The sequence below is a fragment of the Microcaecilia unicolor genome, chromosome 8, assembly GCF_901765095.1.
Source record: "Microcaecilia unicolor chromosome 8, aMicUni1.1, whole genome shotgun sequence".
NCBI classification, from domain to species: Eukaryota; Metazoa; Chordata; class Amphibia; order Gymnophiona; family Siphonopidae; genus Microcaecilia; species Microcaecilia unicolor.
This window is the reverse complement of record NC_044038.1, coordinates 63,739,292-63,760,887: the sequence shown is the minus strand read 5'-3', so window position 1 is coordinate 63,760,887 and position 21,596 is coordinate 63,739,292. Positions and strand designations below refer to the sequence as shown.

At 44.2% G+C, this 21,596-nt stretch overlaps 1 protein-coding gene across 3 annotated transcripts in view; it reads left to right on the top strand.

Moving 5' to 3' along the window:
* LOC115476269 (mitochondrial import inner membrane translocase subunit TIM16-like) overlaps positions 1-21,596 on the top strand; it is a 619,296-nt gene that overhangs the window by 533,031 nt on the left and 64,669 nt on the right. For all 3 annotated transcript variants that reach the window (XM_030212554.1, XM_030212552.1, XM_030212550.1), the window contains exons 10-16: positions 288-342; positions 4,923-4,980; positions 5,400-5,545; positions 7,781-7,876; positions 13,012-13,149; positions 13,855-13,999; positions 17,318-17,493. In XM_030212554.1, the coding sequence (XP_030068414.1) occupies positions 288-342; positions 4,923-4,980; positions 5,400-5,545; positions 7,781-7,876; positions 13,012-13,149; positions 13,855-13,999; positions 17,318-17,493 (814 nt within the window). The remainder of the gene's footprint in view (positions 1-287; positions 343-4,922; positions 4,981-5,399; positions 5,546-7,780; positions 7,877-13,011; positions 13,150-13,854; positions 14,000-17,317; positions 17,494-21,596) is intronic.

Sequence of the window (21,596 nt, the reverse complement as noted above, 5' to 3'; positions counted from 1 at the left end):
TGTACATATAACTTGCCTTCAGTTTAGCCATCTATCTATTAATGGAAAATGACTTTGTACTATCCATCTTGTCCCTGTCTAAATATCTGCCCTCGACCCCTATTCTCTTGGATGAATCTCTTCATAAAGGCAGTTGATAAACGCATCAATAAAATACCCAGGTTATTGGTAGGATGTAGGTCATGGAATGCAATATATTTTCATCCATTCCATAATTTGTTGCTATTTTGGTACACAATGTGTGATGGAAATATTTATAGAAATATGTATTTTTTTTCTTTTTCCAGAACTCTGATTCCGTTGTATGATCCAGACACTGGCCTGTTGGTTCTGTCAGGAAAGGTAACAGGGATGTCAAGAGGGTTAGGATGGGGAAGGGGAAGAGCAGCTAGCAGGAGGCATCTTGGTAACATTTTATTCCATAGAAAATGAGGCAGGATGGTGATGTTACAAGAAATGATTTATTTTGGGGAAAATAGCTCTAGAGCAACTCGCCTCTCTTTATAATTTAAGAGCAGGTGCTGTATTTATAAGTTTTAGGATATTAATTTCTCCACCAATCACCAAAGGTGATAATTGCAATAAATTAAATAAATTAAGTATATATAAAAGATACCATATACTCAGAACACAAAGAGACCGTATTAGCTTCAAAAAGGTTGATTTAATATACAATTGCACACGAGAGGTAGGTTTTAAAAAGGATCTTAGAACAGAGAATTTGTGCATAAAATAGAACAAAGTAGCAGGTCTAGATCAAAAGTTATGTTACTTACAAGTCCTTGTTACACAGTATGAACAGCATTAGGTAAGCACATGTTTGCAGGACAGGAACAGGGCTTCTGCAGTAAGTGGATCATCTGAGTTGCTTGCAGCTGAAGAGAGTCTGACTCTTGGGAAACAGCTTGTCCTTTTATACCTTGCAAGCTGCAGGAGGATATGCCATGTGGATCTTTGTCCTGGTTTCCACACGACCCTTGGGCATTTGCAAAGCATTGTGGTATCTTGGTCTCATGTCTGCACACGACCCCTGAGTCTTGGTCTCATGTCTTATGACATCACGAGACTTACAGTCTGGATTTGCTGGCAAATGGTCTTTTGATGTCCTGCTCAGTCCTCTGGGGCAGATACACATTACAAGTCCTTCCTTTCTGCACATGTCTGAAAGCTGATGGGAGGGGCAGGTATACCTTTGACAAGCAAATGTCCTGTTTATGCTTTTCCTGAGTTCTTTGTTTTCAATGGGGTATTCAGGTGCCCACCTTAGTCCATCTTTTGTTAGGTGGGAGGGCAGAGGAAGCTCTTTTGTTTAAGGAATGAGAAAAGGCAAGGTGAGGTCCCTGCCACTGCAGCAGTACCTTTGTCTTGTAAATATTCTCCAAAGGGAGAGGGAAGAGGGCTTTTGGAATGAAAGCCAGTTCTGCTGCATTGTATTTTTAAGAGCTGCACAAATATATTGGTGTATATATATGTATCTGATCCAACACAACATCATGTTACACATTTAATTCTGATGATTGGCTTATACCATAACAGTGAGGATGAGGCTCAGAGGAGATGTGAGAAAATACTTGTTTATTGAATGGGTGGTAAGTGCCAGTAATGCTTTACCAGTGGAGGATACAGTGACAGAATTCAAGAATCCAGCATGATTAAGATATAGAACAAAGGAAAGAGAAGAGCGAGAGCAGCTATCAAGTAGGGTTTGTAGTGAAAATCTAGGAAGAACAACTGGGTAAACTGAAAATCTGCCTCCATTATATAATGCCACTTTATTTCCTTCATATTTCCTACCTGGGCACCTAGAATAGTTTCTTGCAAATAATGGTGGCAGTGTGCTTTCTCAAACATTTAAAAAAATTGTTCATACTCACCCTTCTTTTTGTGCTTGGACTGTGCCCCTTTTTCTTCCCTAAGGTGAGGTGGGAATGAGTGGAATGAGCCACTGACTCTGCCCTTAGGTCGAGTGTGTTTGTGAATACATAATCTCTCCCCAGTTAAGTCCATCAATGTTGGAAATCAAGGTTGCAAATTTAACTTAATGTGTTGGTTTAAGGTTTATATTTAACTTATTCCTGGGCCTGAAAAAGCCCAGAAGAACATCTGAGGATTTGGTAGATTCATAAAATACAGTAAGGAGGTAATTCTAAATTGGACACCTGGTAGGAACCTATTCTATATAGGAACATAGGCACCTACTTTGCTTTACAGAATACTAGTGTAACAGAGAAAATACACGCCTATAAGTTAGGAGTGAGCACGTATGTGTGTATGCCTAATTTCTGGAGATACACGTGTCAGAGGAGTCTTGTACATCAAAGACTCAATCTTGTACATCAATGACCCAACACAGGCCGTGTTTCGGCAAACAGCACCACATAAGAGGAGTAAAGGCTGACCACAGACCAAACCAACTCAGGAGATGTTGCTGAGAAACGCTTTATTGGTTATACAAAGGACCCGACACGGTCCGTGTTGTGACACAACAAAGTACCTGCCTCAGGGGTCACAAATGGTGTTCTAAAAAAACATATAAATGTATCATACATATGTGACATAGTATAAAAACATGTCATATTTAATCAAGTAATAAAAGTGAATACAAAATAAAAAATAATTAATAAATAGATTTAACATTTACAGCTTAACTTAAAACGAAAACACATATATTTAAACTAAAACACAGATGTTTAAACAAATTTAAAATAAAACGTATACTTTATGTTTAAAAACAGACATATTGGCAGAAAAAACATGCCGTATATACGTCATAAACTGTATATGTGAGAACAAAAAACACGAATATCAGTGGACTAATGTATAGAAAGATGTATCAAAATATTTTCAAAGAGCAAGAACCAAAAAACTTAAAAACTGTGGTGTCTTATGTGTGAAAAGCATAAAAACTTACCGCAGAGTGCACTGACCAGATAAGGTAGCTACCAAGGGTGCACTCTATGAGATTAAAAACCAAATTTCCACCAAGTACAAACTCTATAAAATCAAAGAGATAAATATAATGAGGCATGATATAAAGCAGTATTGTTCGCTAGTAGAACCATTAGCCCGCCAAAGGACTTATAAATTAAATAACAAACTCATAAAAAAGAAAAACAAGGGGAGAAGGGAATGGACCTAAACTAAAGACGGTCGAGAGATGCTCTATTGGCTCATGATGACATATGGTGTTTAAAGATGAATCTAAGACACCATAAAAGAGTGTTAAAAAGACACTAAACAAGTGAAAACCAGTTATAAAAACTTAGTTCCATATCTATTCAAAAGTTCTCGGAAGCTATGCATACTTGCAGGTAACAAAAAATCGTACAAATGGGAACACTCCAAAAAAAAAAAAAAACGAGAACAGAACAGTGCTGACATCATGGAAAATACCAAGTGTAAAAGAAAACAAAAAAACGCCGATCCATGAATCTGAAAAACTATAGTAAGCGAGGCTTAAAACAAAAAATACACTAATGTAGAAACAAGGATAAACTCGGTGAACATACCTGTCTCAAGGAACACCCCCTACAATAATAAAGGCAGGGATTACAAACCGCCGCCACCCCCCTCTTCATTATGTACAAAAAACATTTTTAAAGTTACCTAGTTTCAATGGCACTGGGCGAAACATAGTCTCTGTTGGATTAAGTAATCCCCTGACTGAATGTTCCTGATTTCATTTTGAGAAGGGTATTCTCATTTAATTAACTTTATTGAAGAGTTGTTGAAAAAAAAATGTTTAAATTGAAAAGCTGAAGCGTGTTATATAAAGAAAAAGAAAAAGCTTGAAAAAGTTTTTAAATTATAGAGAAAAATGTTATACACCTTAGACCAATGAGGAGGTCGGTGCATAAATCTTGGTGATTTTCAAAACTAGTTCAGTAAGTAGCACCTCTGAGGTCTTTGGTAAAGCGAATATTAACAGGGGAGGGGTATTGTCACATTGGATGTATTAAGAACCTCCTGATTTAAATTTGTGGTGAATGTGGAGTACATATTCTATAAGTTACATTTGTAAATAGGAGTCCTGCCCATGCTTCCCCCGGATTCCACCTGTGTATGTTTGTCGTCAAATATGCGCAGTGGAAAATATGCGGTGGAATTTTGCATGGATATGTGCACACATACTCCCTGATTCTATAAAGGTTTCCAAGAATTGTGTGCGCAAATTTAGGCATGGCCCCAATTGCGTGCACAATTTAATAGAATAAGAAGCCAATTAGTGCCAATAATTGGCTTTTTAACAAGCAATTATTGGCAATAATTAGATTTCATTGGGACTAATGTGTGTAAATTTATGCCCGGTCCTAAAAAGGGGGTGCAGAAATGGTAGGGTCATGGGCATTTTGGGGTAGAACAGGGATGTGGTTTAGAGTTACATGCATAATTACAGAATATGGATTCTGGCATTTGCACCACATTTAGCCCATAACCTTACATATATGCCACTGTTTTACTTAATTACACAAATAATCAGTACATGACTGTTAGCACAAGCATTATGAAATTACCCTGCATACGTATTTATAAAATCTGGTAAGTGAGAGCTGGGAGATTTTGAGATGTGGACACCCTACATTATGGTGTCTTCTGTGCTACCGCATGACCAACAGTTTCCATGTCACGGTCCCCACCTGAAGTTCTATATGTTAAACCAAAGTATCAGCCTACATTTGCTTTATGAAATTACCCTTAAATCTCCAGAGAGAAGTTTGATGGCATCACATGAACTATTACCTAATCCTTCAAGACTGACTGTCTCCATTTGAGAGGGCAATAGTTCATGCCATTTACAGTCATGTGTTATGTGATCTGGTCTGAAAATATACACATACATGCAGAGAATACACAGATGGGTCACAGGAAGGGAATTTGTGCTTTTTGCCTGCTGGGTGACTATCTCTGTGTTTTTATTTCAGGGAGAAAATGTCATCACCTGCTGTGAGGTGTCCACATCCACACCATCCCTGACCCAGAGTAAGAGAAATTTAATACTGCTACTTCTGGGTGATACTCCTCCTGGGACAGGGTCCATGCTGATCGTTACTGTCCAGTGCACAAAGCACGTGAGAGGAGGGGAGGGGGTAAGACTGCAATAGGCAGACTGGGTGGACCCAGTAGTCCTCATCTGCCAACCTCTTCTGCATTTCTATGATTACTGCTCATAGGCTTAAATTTGTTTCTTTGAGGCATCTTGAAAAATATATTTTTCAGACAAACCTATCTTCAGAGTTTGCCTCCTACATCTGTCCTCACTTCAATCTGACCAAGTGTTTCCATATAGGCAGCATTTTCTTTAAGGTGCAGCAGAACTACATGTCCCAGCATGCAGTACGCTGTGAGAATGTGGCAGGTTGGAATCTGAATCTACCCTATTGCCTTTTGTTTCCATGCAGTAAGCCAGTGTCTGATGGAGACCAAGTCCCGGGGTGCAGCCCTGGTACCTAAGCTGGCAGTGGATGTGATGGCCTGTGAGGTGGTCAGAGTCCTGCAGCTCACAGATGGCTTTGTTGTGCCCATTAGCTACACGGTGCCTCGGAAGGTAAGGATGCTTCCAGGGGACAAGACATTCTGTCCTATGTGGGAAACGTGGTGGTTCAGAAGCAGGAGATGTCCTGAGGAATACCTGTCTTCTCATTTTCTACAAACATGGGAGGCAATTTTGTAACTTGGTGCCTCAAGTCAGACACCTTGATGCATTCCATAATGGGATCTTGGCGCCAAGATTTCATTATAGAATACTAGCACAAGTTGCTATCAGTGCTCCTATATTTAGGCATGCCCACTTACTCCAGGACTATGGCTGTCATAATTTGGCACACCTAAGTTTGCCATAAGAGTATGTACAACACAGGAGTGGACTGACTGTGATCTGGGCCTCCAGGCAATAAGGATCATTGGGCCCCCCCTTCTCCCTCCCCCTGCCTTTATGCTGCCAGTGCCACTGACTTTTTCCTTTAGTCCGGCTGCTGCAAGTACAGCTCAGCCTCCAGGTACCTCAAAGCCGCCTTTTCTGGCAGGAGCACCAGCAGCTACATTGGCTGTCTGCAGCCGATGCCGGAACTTCCCTCTGCTGTGGCATGCCCTTGTGGAAGAAGGAAGTTACATCAGAAGGGGGGTGGGCCATGGCAGAGAGAAGTTCCAGCATCAGCGACAGATGACCAGTGTAGCTGCTGGTGCACCTCCATGGAGGAAAGGGGGGGGGGACTCAGAGACAGGAGCGCAGGAGGGGGAGAGAGAGGGGCGTCCCGGACCTGGGAATGGAGGAGAGAGACGAATATCTGGCACGTGGGAGGGAAGTACTGGGCCCTCCACTGCCCTGGACCCTCGGGCACTGCCTAGTGGCCTATATGGTCAGTCTGCCCTGGTACAGCACATAGTATTCTACAAGATATGTGCATAAGTAGGAGACACGCTCATGTCCCACCCATGTGTACACCCCTTACAGTTTTGTGTTACAGCACTTAAGTGCTTCTTTATAGAATAGAGCTTAGTGCGTTTGCATGTGTAAGTGCCAGTTAAGGCGCGTGTAACTGCATGTGCTTATGGTATTTATAGAACTGGTCTATTAAGGGGTACATTTTTAAAAGGTTATAGCCGCCTAGCTTTGGAAATTAGAGCCAATCTGAAGCTTTATCTCAATGGAGCAGCAGAATCTAGGTGTCTAGTAGGTGGCTATATTTAGCTGCTCCTTCAACAACTGATTATTGCTCCTGTGGGTGTAATTTGGTCAGTGGGGGGGGGGGGGGGGGGCATAGATGGAGGAGACTTAACCAGATATATCCATGAGCATGACTAGCAGGTTTAAATGCAGCTGGCTATGGGAAAACCATCTAGACCAGGGGTGGTAGAGGCCAACTGAATTCCGGTTTCGTTTTTAGTGCCAAAACTGGCCTGAAATCTGTGTTGTACCTTATTTCAGTTTTAGCTTGTGCATTTTTGGCTGGAACCAAAACTATGTGCGCAGCCCCCACTTCCATCTCTGTCTCCCTTTGACCAAAAAGAGCCCCCTTCCCAAGCAACGCCCCAACAGCTACCCTCCTGAACCCTTCCTACCACCCCCCCCCCCCCCCGGCAGCAGCATCCTTCTGTCATTGGTGGATAGTGGGCGCAGGAGTGTCCCCACTCCTTAATATGGCTGGCTTCCTGGACAAAATGGTTTCTGAGACTTCCAGTGGCAGTCTTGGCATCCATTTTTAAATTTGAACTGGCCCAGGCATGAGCGACTGGATACATTTTGGTGCATTCAATAGGAAAGAAACTGCAGCTGGAACATTTTCTGTTTTGGACTGACCTAGTATTATTTATCGATATGCTCTAAATTTGTTAGATATTTGTGACTACTGATGCAGGTGATTGTCGCCGAAACACAGCACCATGTTGAGTCCTTTTTGAGCATTTGTTATTTGAGGACCTTTAATAGACTCTTGTAGGTTTAATCCTTGTTGTAACAATAAATTTTGGCTGTTTTTGAATGACAGTTCTTTCTACATCGGATTTCTCCACTACAAGCCTGTTGGCCCACCCCTACTGTTGTACTGTGTTTTGTTCGAAGGGGAATCTTTCTCCTTTTCTCTGTGTTTTTTTGGAGTGTCCTATCCTTATAGCCAAGAAGTAGGAGCTGTTCTGTGAGGGGAACCCCATATTTTCACTCTAGCTCCGTACTGTTCACCTGAGTCCTACACGCTACTCTGGTGGGGTTAATCCACACTGCCTGAGGTGATAGTGTGAGTTCATTTCTCACCTCTGAGGCTGTCTGTTTGTTTGTCTATTACAGTCAGTCCAGGAGTTCCATGATGACTTATTCCCGGATACAGTTGGAAACATAGCAGCCGTTTCTGCTCAGGACTGGTGGACAGGAAGCAATAAACAGGTAAAATTCAGCACTCGTTGCAGACTTTGGTTTCCCAAAACTAACAGCAAAAAAGACAATAACATTCCCTGTTTTGACGCAGCAATTTTCCTCCTCTCCTTTGGACTTCCAGCTCAGTCAGAACCAGGACTGGATGTGGAAAAAGGAGAGGCTTGCTGCTCTTGTCATCAAACAGTCATAAGAAGGAGCACCTAAGAGGGAACCAGTATTTGGCTTTTCCAAGAATGTATTAAAACATAAAAGACCCAACATGGCCATGTTTCAGCAACAGAATGACAAAATCAATCAGCTTATATTAAAAATATAAACAAAAAGCCATGTTTCTTTACGTTGTAAGTTTATTAGACTTCTCATTTTGACATTGCGTAATAATCGCTTCATGGAGACTTTTGTATTAATGATATTACGTTATGGCCCTTATTTAAAAGATCTATTCATGTTTAGACATCCATAAACCAGCATTTAGATGTCCATATGGCAGAGATGTTTAAATTCTGATTATATAAAGCTGGGATAGGGATGTCTAGAACTGCAGTGCACATTATATAGGAAAGGCAGAACTAGAGGGGGCCAAAATATGGACATCCAACTCCAATTTCAGAAGGACGAGGGACGTCTGTATCCAAAAAGATGGATGTTGCCTTTTAGAACTATTTCCCTAGATGACTAAGTGTTGGAAAAATGCTCCACTGGAGGGTTTATGGGGAAATCATCCCCTTAATCCCCCAGAGGTTGCTGCTGCCCCCCCCCCCCCCCCCCCCTCCACTCGAATGCTAAGGTGGCAAGGGATACTGAGCTCTGTGACAGCTTCAGGAAATATGAATGTTCGGGTACTAAAATGACTGCTAGAAATGTGGCCATTTTATAACATGGATGTTCTTACGCTGCCAAATTGCTGTCCATGTCCCTGTTGTTGCCCTGTTCAAATGGTGGATGTTCCAAATCGTAAAATGGATGTTTATGCTTGGCATGATCAGTGCATGGAAAACCATTTCTCCTGTATTTTAGTATAGGCTCTGTTATTGGCAGATCTTTTCCTAAAATACAAGCGCCATTGGCGATGTACCAACTTGAACGTCTAAAATGCAGTTCCACATCTCATTAATCATCCACATCTGTTAAAAATTCTTTTGAAAATGACATGATGTTATCAAAAGTATTAGATGTTTAACAAAACAATTGGTTTGTTTTAATAGAAACATATTTTCCCGAAGGGCTGGCTATTTATTTGACAAGGTGAAGCACTGGCTCAGGGTGCCGGCAACAAAGGATGCCAAAATCCCTAGTCCTACACTTAATTTTGGTATTTAATGTTTAAAGCCCTCTCTTTTCCTCCCTCTTCCTTGCGGATCCAGCGTCTCTCCCTTTCTCTTACACCCCTGGCCTGGTCTATCTACCCCCTCTCTACACCCGTGGGTTCGGTGTTGCTGAAAGCAAGACTGGGTTTCACAAATTTTACTGGTTATAAACATTTAATCATAAGGGTTGTTTCACTCAGTTAATGCGTGGAGGTTTATTGGTACTTTTTGTTTTCAATGAAAAAATTGCTTATGTTTTTTGTTTGCTTCTCTGTCTGCCTGTCTGTACATTATTGGTTGAACCATTTAACCTAGGGCTCACAGAACGTATCTAAAAGAAAGAAGTTGGAATAACATTTTCCCAGAAAGCTTAGGGATTTTGCCATAAATTGTATGTGTATGTGGTGGGGGGGGGGGGGGGAGGGGGCCATTTGTTCCTTTCTATATATTATCCCCCAAATCATTCAACCTGCAGCAGCCCAATTTAGATGGATTCATAAAAAAGCTAGAGGTATCAGGATTGGCAAAAGATGTCAGTATGCTACTATAACAGATGATACTGACACCTTATAGCCTGGCCAGTGTATTAGCTGCAAACTGACAACTGTATATAGTTTATACACAGATAAATGACCTAAACTCAAGATCTGAAAATCAAAATATAATTTGAAAAGTATTTAGTCGATTTTTTTTATGCCAGCGGTGCCGCTCATATGGATCAATACTTTACTGCACTAGTCCTTGGCACACAAATCATCATAGGTCAATTTTTAAATATATTTTAGCATTTTTGTAGCATTTCAACTTTATATCTTAATATCTTTTTATCTTCACTTTATATAAATTTATAAGAAGTTATGTATTCATCTGATGCAACAAAGAAGTCGGCTAGGGGATACTATTCCGACATGGCACACGTTTCGCAAGAAGCTATATCAAGGAGCCCCCTTGTATAGCCGAACCTAACCATCTTCTGACTATTCTTCCTTCAATTTCTATTATTTTAGTGCCATATATTGTTCAGTGTATTAGTTGGGCACAAGCATTTATGCCAGTCTTTGACAGGCTTAAATGCTTGCGCCCAAGGTTAGGTGCGAAATGCGTACTAAGTTAGATTTCTATGAAGTCTGTTCTGCGCAGAGTGCCCTTTACAGAAGACTAGCTTAGCACCGATCATCCCAGCACCTCACGCTGGGTGACATTTATCGTATCTTGCCCATGGAGGGTAATTCTAACACGAGGTGCCTATTCTATTTCTAGCCTATTAGATAAATACATATAAATGTCTATGTGCCTTTGTAAAATACTAACACAAATATAAACATCTCTGTGCCTTTGTAAAATACTAACACAAATTCTGCAGATGTAGTGCCCCGATTGTGGATACTGACATTTAGGTTAGTGCATAAAGGGGTCCTTTTACTAAGCTGCAGGAAAAGGGCCCTGCGGTAGCAGCGGGGGGCCATTTTTCCTGCTTGCCAGGGCCCTTTTTTCCACAGCTGGTAAAAGAGCCCCCCCCCCCCCAAAAAAAAATGGCCATTAGGTGAGAGAACTCTTACTGTTTGTCCATGCAGCGGGGAGCCCTTATGACCACCCATTGAGGTGGCGATAAGGGTTCTCCCGCTAACCTGGTGGTAACTGGGCAGAGTTGGGTGATGCCCGATTACTGCCGCACAAGCCATTTCTGGGGATTTTCTTTTTCCCCGGAAATGGCACAAGTAAGAGTGGCCATGCGGCGGGGAGCCCTTACCGCCACCCATTGAGGTGGTGATAAGGGCTCTTGCTTTAACCTGGCGGTAACTGGGCAGAGTGCGGCGATGCCCGGTTACTGCCACACAAGCCATTTCTGAGGATCTTCTTTTTTCCCCTGGAAATGGTACACGCTCGGGGCAGGACTACTTCCGGTGGCCGCATTGGGCTGGCATTAGTCCCGGAAGAGTGAGCAGTAAGCCCGCGTTGGGCTTACTGCCACTGTAAAAGGGCCCAAAAGTTTCTGTGTATCATAGAAAGGATGCATGTAAATTGCAATTCTGCCAAAGTTCTGCTCAGATTCCTCCCCTGAGCCCGCTCACTCTACCAGTGCACACCTGCTTGCACTGCAGATTTGGCCCTGGACCCCCCCTGTCGACGACCCTCTCAACCCCCTCCTCCTGCCGCCAACCCGCCATCGCCGTGGGCTACCTTTGCTGGCGGGGGACCCCAATCTCCGCCAGCTGAGGAGGTCCTCTTCTTGCTCTGAAGGCTTCGTTCTTTTTCTGACGTCCTGCACGTTGTACATGCAGGATGTCAGACTCACAGAAACAGAACGAAGCCTGGCTGATCTGCAAGGCTTCGTTCTGTTTCTGTGAGTCTAACGGGATGTCAGAAACAGAACGAAGCCTTCGGAGTAAGAAGAGGACCTCCTCGGCTGGCGGGAATTGGGGTCCCCCGCCAGCAAAGGTAGCCCATGGCGACGGCAGGGGTCGGCGGCGCCGGGGGGGGGGGGCTAAAATGTGCCCCCTCACCTCGGGCTCTGGACCCCCCCTCCCGGTGAAGTCTGGCTGCGCCCCTGTTGCACTGTGCATACTTTTAGGCATGACCTGAGTTTATTAAAGGCCTTTTATACATTTATTTATTTATTTATTTATTTATTTTTAAAATGTATATGTTGCCTATAACCTAGGTGGTTTTCAAAAAATAACACACATAATAACAACGCGAGAAAAACAATCACATTCTACACATCACAAATGAACTAAGAGCAACATGTACTGCTCTTCATGAGATTAAGCACAAATTGCTCCTACACAAAGGCTTCCACAAACAGCTTTGTTTTTAGCAATTTCTTGAACTGACCCACACTGCTGCACAATCAAAGTTGTCCAGGGAAGGGCTTTCCATAGCTGAACCCCCACAATGGAAAAAGCAGACAAACTTGTATCAGCATAATGAACTCTGACTACTGTGTCCAAAGGTAAGTACATCGTGTTTTCTGAGCACAATGACCGTCATGGACAATATGCACGAACAGACTGAGCAAAGTAAGTCAGCATTTTATTTTTGAAAAAGGTTTATAAAATGATCTCTCTATTGGCTACACAAGTTAGGTGGTCTGTTATTAGTCTCGTGGCTATCTGACATAGCCATGTGCATACGTTAAGATATATAATAGTGACACAGCGTAAAGTCACGTGTACAGCAGCAAGAGAAACAGATGTACTTTAATGAGACAGTCACACATGTGACACTGTGGGACAAGCTGAGCTTGTGCAGAGCTCCCCACAATGAGGCTGGTTTCAGAATGTATTCACATGTCTCATGTTCTCAGGATATTTTCATTCCTGTAAGTGCCAGTGGCATAACCAAGGTGGGGCTACTTTGGGCTCAAGTCCCCTCCAAAATTGTGGCACCTGTGGAATTGCTGTCGAGGATGCCTAAGCCCTGTCAGCTGATGTGGTCCACTGCCCAAGCTCCCTCCCATGCTGCCTGAACAGCAAAGAAGTCGGCAGTGTGTTTCATCCGCTACTGCTGATACTCGCACACATGCTCAGTTCAGCAGCATGAACTGAGCTTTTGCAGGAGAGCCATCATCAGCTGCTGAAGCACGCAGCCGATTTCTTTGTTGTTCAGGCAGCACTGGGGGAGGCTCAGGCAGCAGACTGTGGTTGGCAGGGCTTGAGCATCCCCACCAGCAAAGATAGGATTTAATGCTACTTGGGAGGGGGGAGAGGAGAGGAAATGCCTGCTCTCTCCCCCCCCCCCCAGTCCACCCCTAGACCCCCAAAATGGACTTCTGTTTATTCCCCTGGTAAGTGCACAAGGAAAGGATACTGACGCACACCTGTACTTCTTTCCCAGCTGGAAAAGGTGAGCCTGAACCCAGCCAAGAGACAGCAGAAAACTATCAGCTGCAAACTGAGCCTCAGCACCCAGCCAGAGGGACAGACATCCAATTCTGTGCCATCAACCCTGCAGAGCCCATATAGAGACAAGAGTGTGAGTGTCCTGCGCCTGTGCTGACTGGTTTGGTGAGCTGCTATGAGGGAGGGAGGGAAGGCAGGACTTTTGGAGAAGAGGAAGGATTTGTTGAGAATTCCTGCTTTGAAAAGTGTGCATCTGGAATAAACTAGAAGATGTGTGTTTTCAATAGCCGGACCAAGGCAGTGGAATGAGTGCCTAATACAAATTAGATTGAAAAAAGAAACAACATCATTTACATTGAAAACTGGCCTGTTTACAAGGGCATTTGGAATGTCAAAATAAGTAATTAGATTTTGAACAACATGAAACTATTACAGGATAAGTATAAGGGTGGATATATTTTATTTGTTTTTTTTATATTTGATTTTATTTTGAATTGTAATGTGTATGTTGGGGATGCATCCATTTCTTGTATGTAATTTTGATCATGTTACAATGTGCTTGACTGTATATATAACTGTTTTAGTCTTCACGCTAAAGTTCTTATGACGTTTCAGTTTTAACATCATATGAAAATTATGTATGTCAAATCGTAAGCCACCAGAGTTATTGGTGGGATATAAATATGCACATAAAAAATTAAGCAATGAGATCTCTATAATCTGAAGACAGACCTGTAGGGAGGACAGGAGTACTGACAAGTCTTTTTGGTGAAGGTGGGAAAACTCTCTTCAGGGGGTCTCTTTCTCTTGTCTAACTTAATTGTGTCCTGCTTCGTAGGATGCTAGTGGCCTGTCATCTCCTGCCAGTTCCCTGACCTCTCCAACCACTCCCTCCAGCCTGGTCCCCTCTCTCTCCACCATCAGTGGACTGTCCAGCGGTTTTGTCTCCAGCCCCAGTCAGAAGTCCCTACAGAACATTCTGGGTAAGCGTTGTTTAGAGTCTCACAGACAATAAATTATTTAACCATTCGTGATAAGAAGTGGAATTATTTTTCAGTAGGATTTTAATGCAGACCTGTCAAGTCTTCTGCATTCTCATTCAGTGGGAGACTCCCGCTTTTGAGTCATCTCCCACTGGGGAGCGGGATCTTCCTCTTCCAGTGGCAGCAGGAGATGCCTTAATAAAACGTCATGTCTTGCTGCTGCTGTGGAACCAGTCTTATGATAAGAGCCGAGGTGCTGGTCCCGCAGCAGCAAGATATGTTTTATTAAAGCGTCTCCTGCTATCACTGGAAGGGGAAGCTTCTGCTGGTGCCACAGGCTGGGACATGAGGGTGTGTCAGGATATTTTCATTCCTGTGAGTGCCAGTGGCATAACCAAGGGGGAGGGGGGCCACTTTGAGGCTCAAGTCCCCTCCAAAATTGTGGAATGGCTGTGGAGGATGGGGGAAGGACTGAGTGGAGCTGGGATTGGGCTGTGGCCAGGGTGGGTGGAGTATGGCAGAGCTGTGAATATGCCCTAAATCTCTCTCTGAAAAATCTTGCCCCCTTGGTAGCTCTGCTGATGATTGTCTTTAGTTTTTTTCCATCACTGCTGGTGGCTACAACCCTTTTACTAAAGAGTTGGCGCATAGCAACAGGCTTACCGCTGCCAATCCGGGCTACCGCAGGATTCCGCCAGTAGTTCCCACCCCCAGCGTGTGCCATTTCTGGCGATACAAACACAATTTCTAGTTTTGTAGCACCAGTGCTTACTTGGCGGTAATCGGTGCTGCCCGATTACTGCCGGGTTAGCACGGGAGCCCTTACTGCACCTCAATGGCTGCACAGCAAGTGCTCCCCCCTCCCAAAATGGCTACGCAGCAAGTGGTTCATGCACTGCATGGCCATTTCTTTTTGAGAACAAAAGAGAGCCTTTTACTTGGTGCAGTAAAAGGGGGCTTCCAGCATATGTCAAAAACGCATGCTGATGCTAGTGCAGGCACCCTTTTACCGCAGCTTAGTAAAAGGACCCCTTTATGAGGTAAAATAATAAGTGAATGCAGGGATACAGTAACAATCGGAGCATACCAAACAGGTACAATTACTGAGTGAGTTTCCTAGCCCAGAAAGCAAATAACAGAAGAACTACCATACTGGATCAGACCGAAGGTCCATCAGGCCCAGTATGTCAGTTCTTATCATCTTATCAGCTGTTGCGTCTAGAAAACCACTAGTCAGGAAGTATTTTGTTTGTAACCCACGTTAAAACAGCAGAATTCCACACAGAAGTTCTATTGCAAATAATCCCATTAAAACACTTCTAGACTTCAACCTCCAGACTGCTCCATAGGATACTGCATAACTTTTAGTAGGACATGCCAATGTCTAGTCAGAATTATCCGGATATAAGGAGGGGGGCTGGGAAATGTTCCAGGGATAGAGCTAAAAACTGGATATTGCCAATGTTTAACACTATTTGGTAAACTTTACCCATATCAGTAGCACTACATAAATAGCAATGGGGCAGCTAGTCAAGGGTTGTTATTTCAATGCTTAGAGTGTTTTATTGTATGAAACTGTATACGGTTATTTGAGACACATACTTTGCTTTGGGATTTAAGTTCAGGGATGCATGGACCAAATTAAATGGAAACATAGGCTGAAATATGGTTAACGTAGGCTGGATAATTGAATTGATTTTAATATTATGAACTTGGAAATCCAATAACCATTCCAACTGGTACAGTGTCTGTTTAATACAGTAATAATCATCCCCTTTTTAACTTCAAACAGTTTTTGCCCACTGTATAAAGGCCTCATTATGTCTTGCAAATTCAGGAAGGAAAAAAGACAACAGAAATACCTGTACAAGCAAAAACATCTGTGTAAAGAGGGAAATTTTCAACCTGTGCAGGCAGGTGCAACATTTTGCATCTATCCTGAAAGGGAAAGTATGCCTCCACTCCTTTGAAAATTACACAGTGGAAAAGTACCCACAGAGATTTGCACCTGTTTTTTCCTGTAGGTATTGTCACCAGCCAAAACAATACTTATTTTGAAAATCCAAAATTAGGCACATTGTTCTCTTTCCTGCTATAACACCCCTCCATTGCAAATGCCACCATGAAGGTATAGGTTAAAGTACTCAGGTTGTGAAATAATGCACATGTTTTTACCTGCAGGGCCAGTCTTAGACGAGGGTGGTCGCACAGGGCCCTCACGCTCCTAGGGGCCCTGCATCTCTGGCACATCTATGTCCTGTCTCGGAACAGCTCCCTGCTCTGTACCTTAATGTGCATCCACACTTCAGTAGAGAGCATCAGGCAGTGGCAGTGATTTTCATATCCCATCAGCTGCCAAGCCCAGAGCCTCCTCACTGCTGCACCCCGCCCCCTTTTGATCTCACTTCCTGCTTCTGCAAGGGCAGGATGCAGCAGCGAGGCGGCTCTGGCTTTGGCGGATGACGGGATATGAAAATTGCTGCCGCTGTCTGCTGCTCTCTAATGAAACGAGTTGGGGGCATATCAACTTATGGGTTGAGGTAGGGTTCCGAGAGCTCTAAACCTCCTTTTAAACTGATAAATTGTGTCTTATGGTGGTGGGCGGGGGGCCCACTGAACTGGTCTGCACAGGGCCTTCAATTGCTAAGACCAGCCCTGCTTACCTGCACTGAGGTGCGGCAATTTTCAGACAGCCATTCCACAGGTGGATGGCATTTGAAAATTGCCCTCATCATGCTGTGGTACTTATGCTTGATCCTTAAATTTAGTCCTGCTCTGGGGGCTCCAAGAAAGCAAAAGGGCAGACGATCTGCAAACTCCAAGATGGAAACTATACAAAGCAGATCGTTGATAAACCAAAATATGTTTTATTAACGTAAACCAATTAAAATATGCATATTTTAATTGGTTTACGTTAATAAAACATATTTTGGTTTATCAATGAGCTGCTCTGGGGGCTGTCAGGAATTAAGCTTGTCAGTTCAGCCAACAGATTCTGGAACATAAGATGTCAGAAGTGACCCATGCACTGTCCCAGGAGCTGAAAGCTTTGTCTTTCTGTGGTGTCATGACCGTGATGGCTGATCCCTTGAACTGTGCACATAACACCTCTGCAGTGCTCTGATCCCCTGAGCAGAAATACCGCCTGCCCCACCTCTTGTGCTACTCTTCCTGTGGTAGCATCAACATGCTTGCTTGGTGCTGAGTGCTTGCTTTCCTGCTTTCTGATGCTGTCGTTCTGCTGTTCCCCTCACATGAGCTGGATTAACCGTTACCCTGCGGTGCTGCTTTCCTCTTCCTTTGTTCTCTCTGCTTTAGGCCCCAGCTCAAAGTTTCGTCACGCACAGGGCATGCTGCTTCACCGAGACTCACACATCACCAACCTGAAGGGCCTGAACCTCACCACCCCTGGGGAGTGCGATGGCTTCTGCCTGAATCGTCAGCGGGTTGCTCTCCCACTGCTGACCGCCGGAGGCCAAATCGCTGTTCTAGAGGTAATGAAACATCAGTACTTCCTCCTGTGAAAGCAGCAGTTCCACAGACACTTGTCAAAAACCAAAGCACAGGTGTAGTGCTGCAAATAGTGCTCAAAGTATCCCGTCGCGGTGTCTCCATCCCTTCAACGCTTAGTACTTGTTCTGGTGCCTGCACTGAAGGTGATATAAAGGAGTAAACTGGAGCCTTTCCAGGGCTTTCTGTGCGGTATGTTCTGTTTGGGTAAACCGGCTTCTTTTCATTTTTATAAACACAGTGGAGTAGATAGCTGGCGGTGGTGAGTGTGGTTTTGGTTTTTTTAAATTTTAGTCGCTTCCGGTGTTATCCCCAGATACTTTTAATGTTGTGCCATTGAATATCTGGGTTTATGCAACCAGCTTGGATAAATCTTAACAAAAAGATGGGTAAAATCAATGTCAATATAGTTATTCGTCAACGAATCATCTACATCAAATAACTATGCAAATAGTAAACAAGCACTATATAATGACTGGAATAGTTTAGGATTGGGAGATTTTTTAGTTTAAGTGAGGGATATTTTAGTGAGTAATTTTGATAATAAAGCTTTGTATGATTGTTTACTATTTGCATAGTTATTTGATGTACATGATTATGTGGTTAAATGGGATATTCAGTAATTAATTGCCTAAGCAACACCACATAAAGACAGAACTGAGTTTTACGTAGTCCGATTTGGCTGCTTAACTTGGGCGGTTAAGTACTGAATATCAACACCTAACCACGTAAGTGCTGACTCCACCCCTGGCCAGTGGTGTAGCTATGGGGGGCCACGAGTGCCTAGGCCCTCCCAAACTGGATTTGTACCCCTGGTTTGGCTGGCGGGGGTCCCCAGCCCTTGCCAGCTGAAGCGTTTTTTCCAGCGCTGGTCTCCGGCACCGCTGCATTTCCTGCCCTTCTCTCTCTTCCCTTCACATCCAGCAAACATAGTAACATAACATAGTAAATGACGGCAGATAAAAACCTATATGGTCCATCCAGTCTGCCCAACAAGATAAACTCATTTTACATGGTATGTGTTACTTTATTTGTATACCCGAGTTTGATTTGTCCTTGCCTTTCTCAGGGCACACACCGTAGAAGTCTGCCCAGCACTGTTCTGAAGCTAACATTGAAGCCCCTTAAAATTTACACTCCAGCCCATCCCTATCCAATCACGATCAGGGCGTAGACCGTAGAAGTCTGCCCAGCTCCCGTTTTGTTTCCCCAATTACCGGCGTCGCCACCCAATCTCTGCTAAGATTCCATGGAACCATTCCTTCTAAATCGGATTCCTTTGTGTTTATCCCACACATGTTTGAATTCCATTACCGTTTTCATCTCCACCACCTCCTGCAGGAGGGCATTCCACATGTCCACCACCCTCTCCATGAAAAAATACTTCCTGACATTAGTCCTGATTCTGCCCCCGTTCAACTTCAATTCATGTTCTCTAGTTCTACCGCCTTCCCGTCTCCGAAAAAGGTTCATTTGCGGATTAATACCTTTCAAATATTTGAACGTCTGTATCATGTCACCCCTGTTTCTCCTTTCCTCCATGGTATACATGTTCAGGTCAGCAAGTCTCTCCTCGTACAGTTTGCAACGCAAATCCCATACCATTTTTATAGCTTTTCTAGCACGCTCATTTTAGTGAAACTGAGCATGGGCGCACGCTCAATTTCATTAAAACGAGCATGCCAGACATGATGTGAGGGGAAGAGAGAGCAGGGAAGGAAGTGCAGTGGAGCTGGACACCAGCGCTGGAAAACACGCTTCAGATGGCCAGGGGGGGAGCAGGGCAGGAAATGCGGCGGTGCCGGAGACCAGCACTGGAAAATGCACTTCAGCTGGCGGGGGTTGGGGACCCCCACCAGCCAAGGCATGTGTGGCGGTGCTTCAGCTGGTGGGGTTTGGGGACCCCTGCCAGCCAAGGTATGTGCAGCAGCAGCAGCGGTGGGTGGGGGGTTGCGGTGGTTGGGGGCGGCAAGGCGGCAGTGAGGGGGGTGGCGGGTAGGCAGACCAAAATGTGCCCCCTCACTTTGGGCTCTGGCCCCCTCCCACCTTGAGGTCTAGCTACGCCCCTACTGGACCGCTCACAAAATAGCCGCTTTTCACTTTAGTGGTCTTTGTTAATATTCAGCAGCACTAACCAGTTAACTGTCACTGAAGATCAGCAGATAGCCCTGCTCAGGCGATTTAGGAGGCCAGGGTTAAATCACTTTGAGGCGTATTTTCAAAGCACTTAGCCTTACAAAGTTCCATAGTAACCTATGGAACTTTGTAAGGCTAAGTGCTTTGAAAATACGCCTCAAAGAGGCGTATTTTCAAAGCACTTAGCCTTACAAAGTTCCATAGGTTACTATGGAACTTTGTAAGGCTAAGTGCTTTGAAAATGAGCCCCAGAGCCTGGTTAAATCACTTTGAATATTGACCCCAGTGTATGTTCCTTTGGTAACTGAGGGCCCCTTTTACCAAGCTGCGGCAAAAAGGGGCCGGTGCTGGCGGCGGCACATGCTTTACATGCGCACTGAGGCCCCCTTTTACCGCAGCTGGTAAAAGGGAAGGTCTTGCTTTCCTGCAGGTAAAGTACTTGCTGCGTGGCCATTTCGGTGGGGAGGGGGGGGTAAGGGCTCCTGTGCTAACCTGGCGGTAACCGGGCAGCGTGCGGCACTGCCTGATTACCGTTGGGTACAATCAGACGCTACAAATATAAATTAATTTTTGTAAAGCTGGAAATGACGGCGCGGTAGGGGTGGCAAGTACCGCCGGACTGCTGCAGTAGCCTGGTGGTACTTCCGTTATAGCGAGCGGTAAGCCTGCATTGGGCTTACTGCCGCTTAGTAAAAGGAGCCCTAAAACCCTTGTTAGTGGTGGTGGTGCAGTGTGTGTGCCAAATGATTGCAATGTGAAGACCATATTATTTCCTAGTATATATCACAATACATGTGTGTGAGGGGAGATGCAGTCAGTATGTTCTAACTGAAGGTTTCATGGTTTGTTCACATTACTTCTATACTACAAGACCTTCATTGGTTGCCTGTTACTTAGGGGCCCTTTTACTAAAGGGTTGCCGCGTGGCAACCTGGAACTACTGCCTGCCCATGCAGGTGCCGGCAGTAGTTCCACCCCCAGCAAGCACCATTTCTGGCACTAGTGGAAATATTTAAAAAATATTTCCACAGGGGGTTACCCGGCAGTAATCAGGCAGTGTCATGTGTTGCCTGGTTACCTCCGAGTTAGCGCTGCAGCCTTTACCACCAACTCAATGGTTGGCGGTAAGTACCCCCCCCCCCCCCGCCCAAAATAGCCACGCGGCAAATTCAAACTTACCACACGGGCATTTTTTATTTTTTTTGGCCTTTTTACCCACTGTGGTAAAAGGGGCCCTGGCCCGTGGCAAAAATGGCCGCCCCTTTTACTGCAACTTAGTAAAAGGTGCCCTTAGCACATTAAGTGGTCCTTTTACTAAGCCACATTAAAAATTGGCCAGTGGTAGGTTCAGTGCACTCCGGCCACTTTGTAGCACAGCTCTAAAATGGCAGAATTTTTATTTCTGACATTAATGGCCATGCGTTAATTTCCAAATTAGCACTCTGCCGTCATCGCCTGAGCCCTTACTGTCCACGCTGCCCGGTTATTGCCGTGAATACCCACTCCCTGACCCCTGCATTAGTGCAGGAAATGGTGCGCGGCAAACTCAGAATATTGCAGGGCACCTGGGAACACCCAGTAGCTGTTTTGCCCTACTGCCGCATTATAAAAGAGCCCCTAAATTTAAGGCTTTGGTTTTGTTTTTAAGGCTCGAAACAAGTATTGCTTCAAGTCTGAAAATGGTACAAGAGTATTGTGTTCCCGAGGGAATTGTCTTGATATTCCGTCTTTCACCCAAGTCTGTTCAGATGTAGATTGTGCTCACATGTTTGTATTGGGGGTCCAGTTTTATGGAATAATCTCCCCTTAAATCTGAGACAAGTTAACTTCATTTCACCTGAATAGAAAGCAACTAAAAGCAAATTTATTTAACGCAATGGCGCAACCAAAAATACTAGGACTAGGGGGCACGCAATGAAGCTACAAAGTAGTAAATTTAAAATGAATTGGA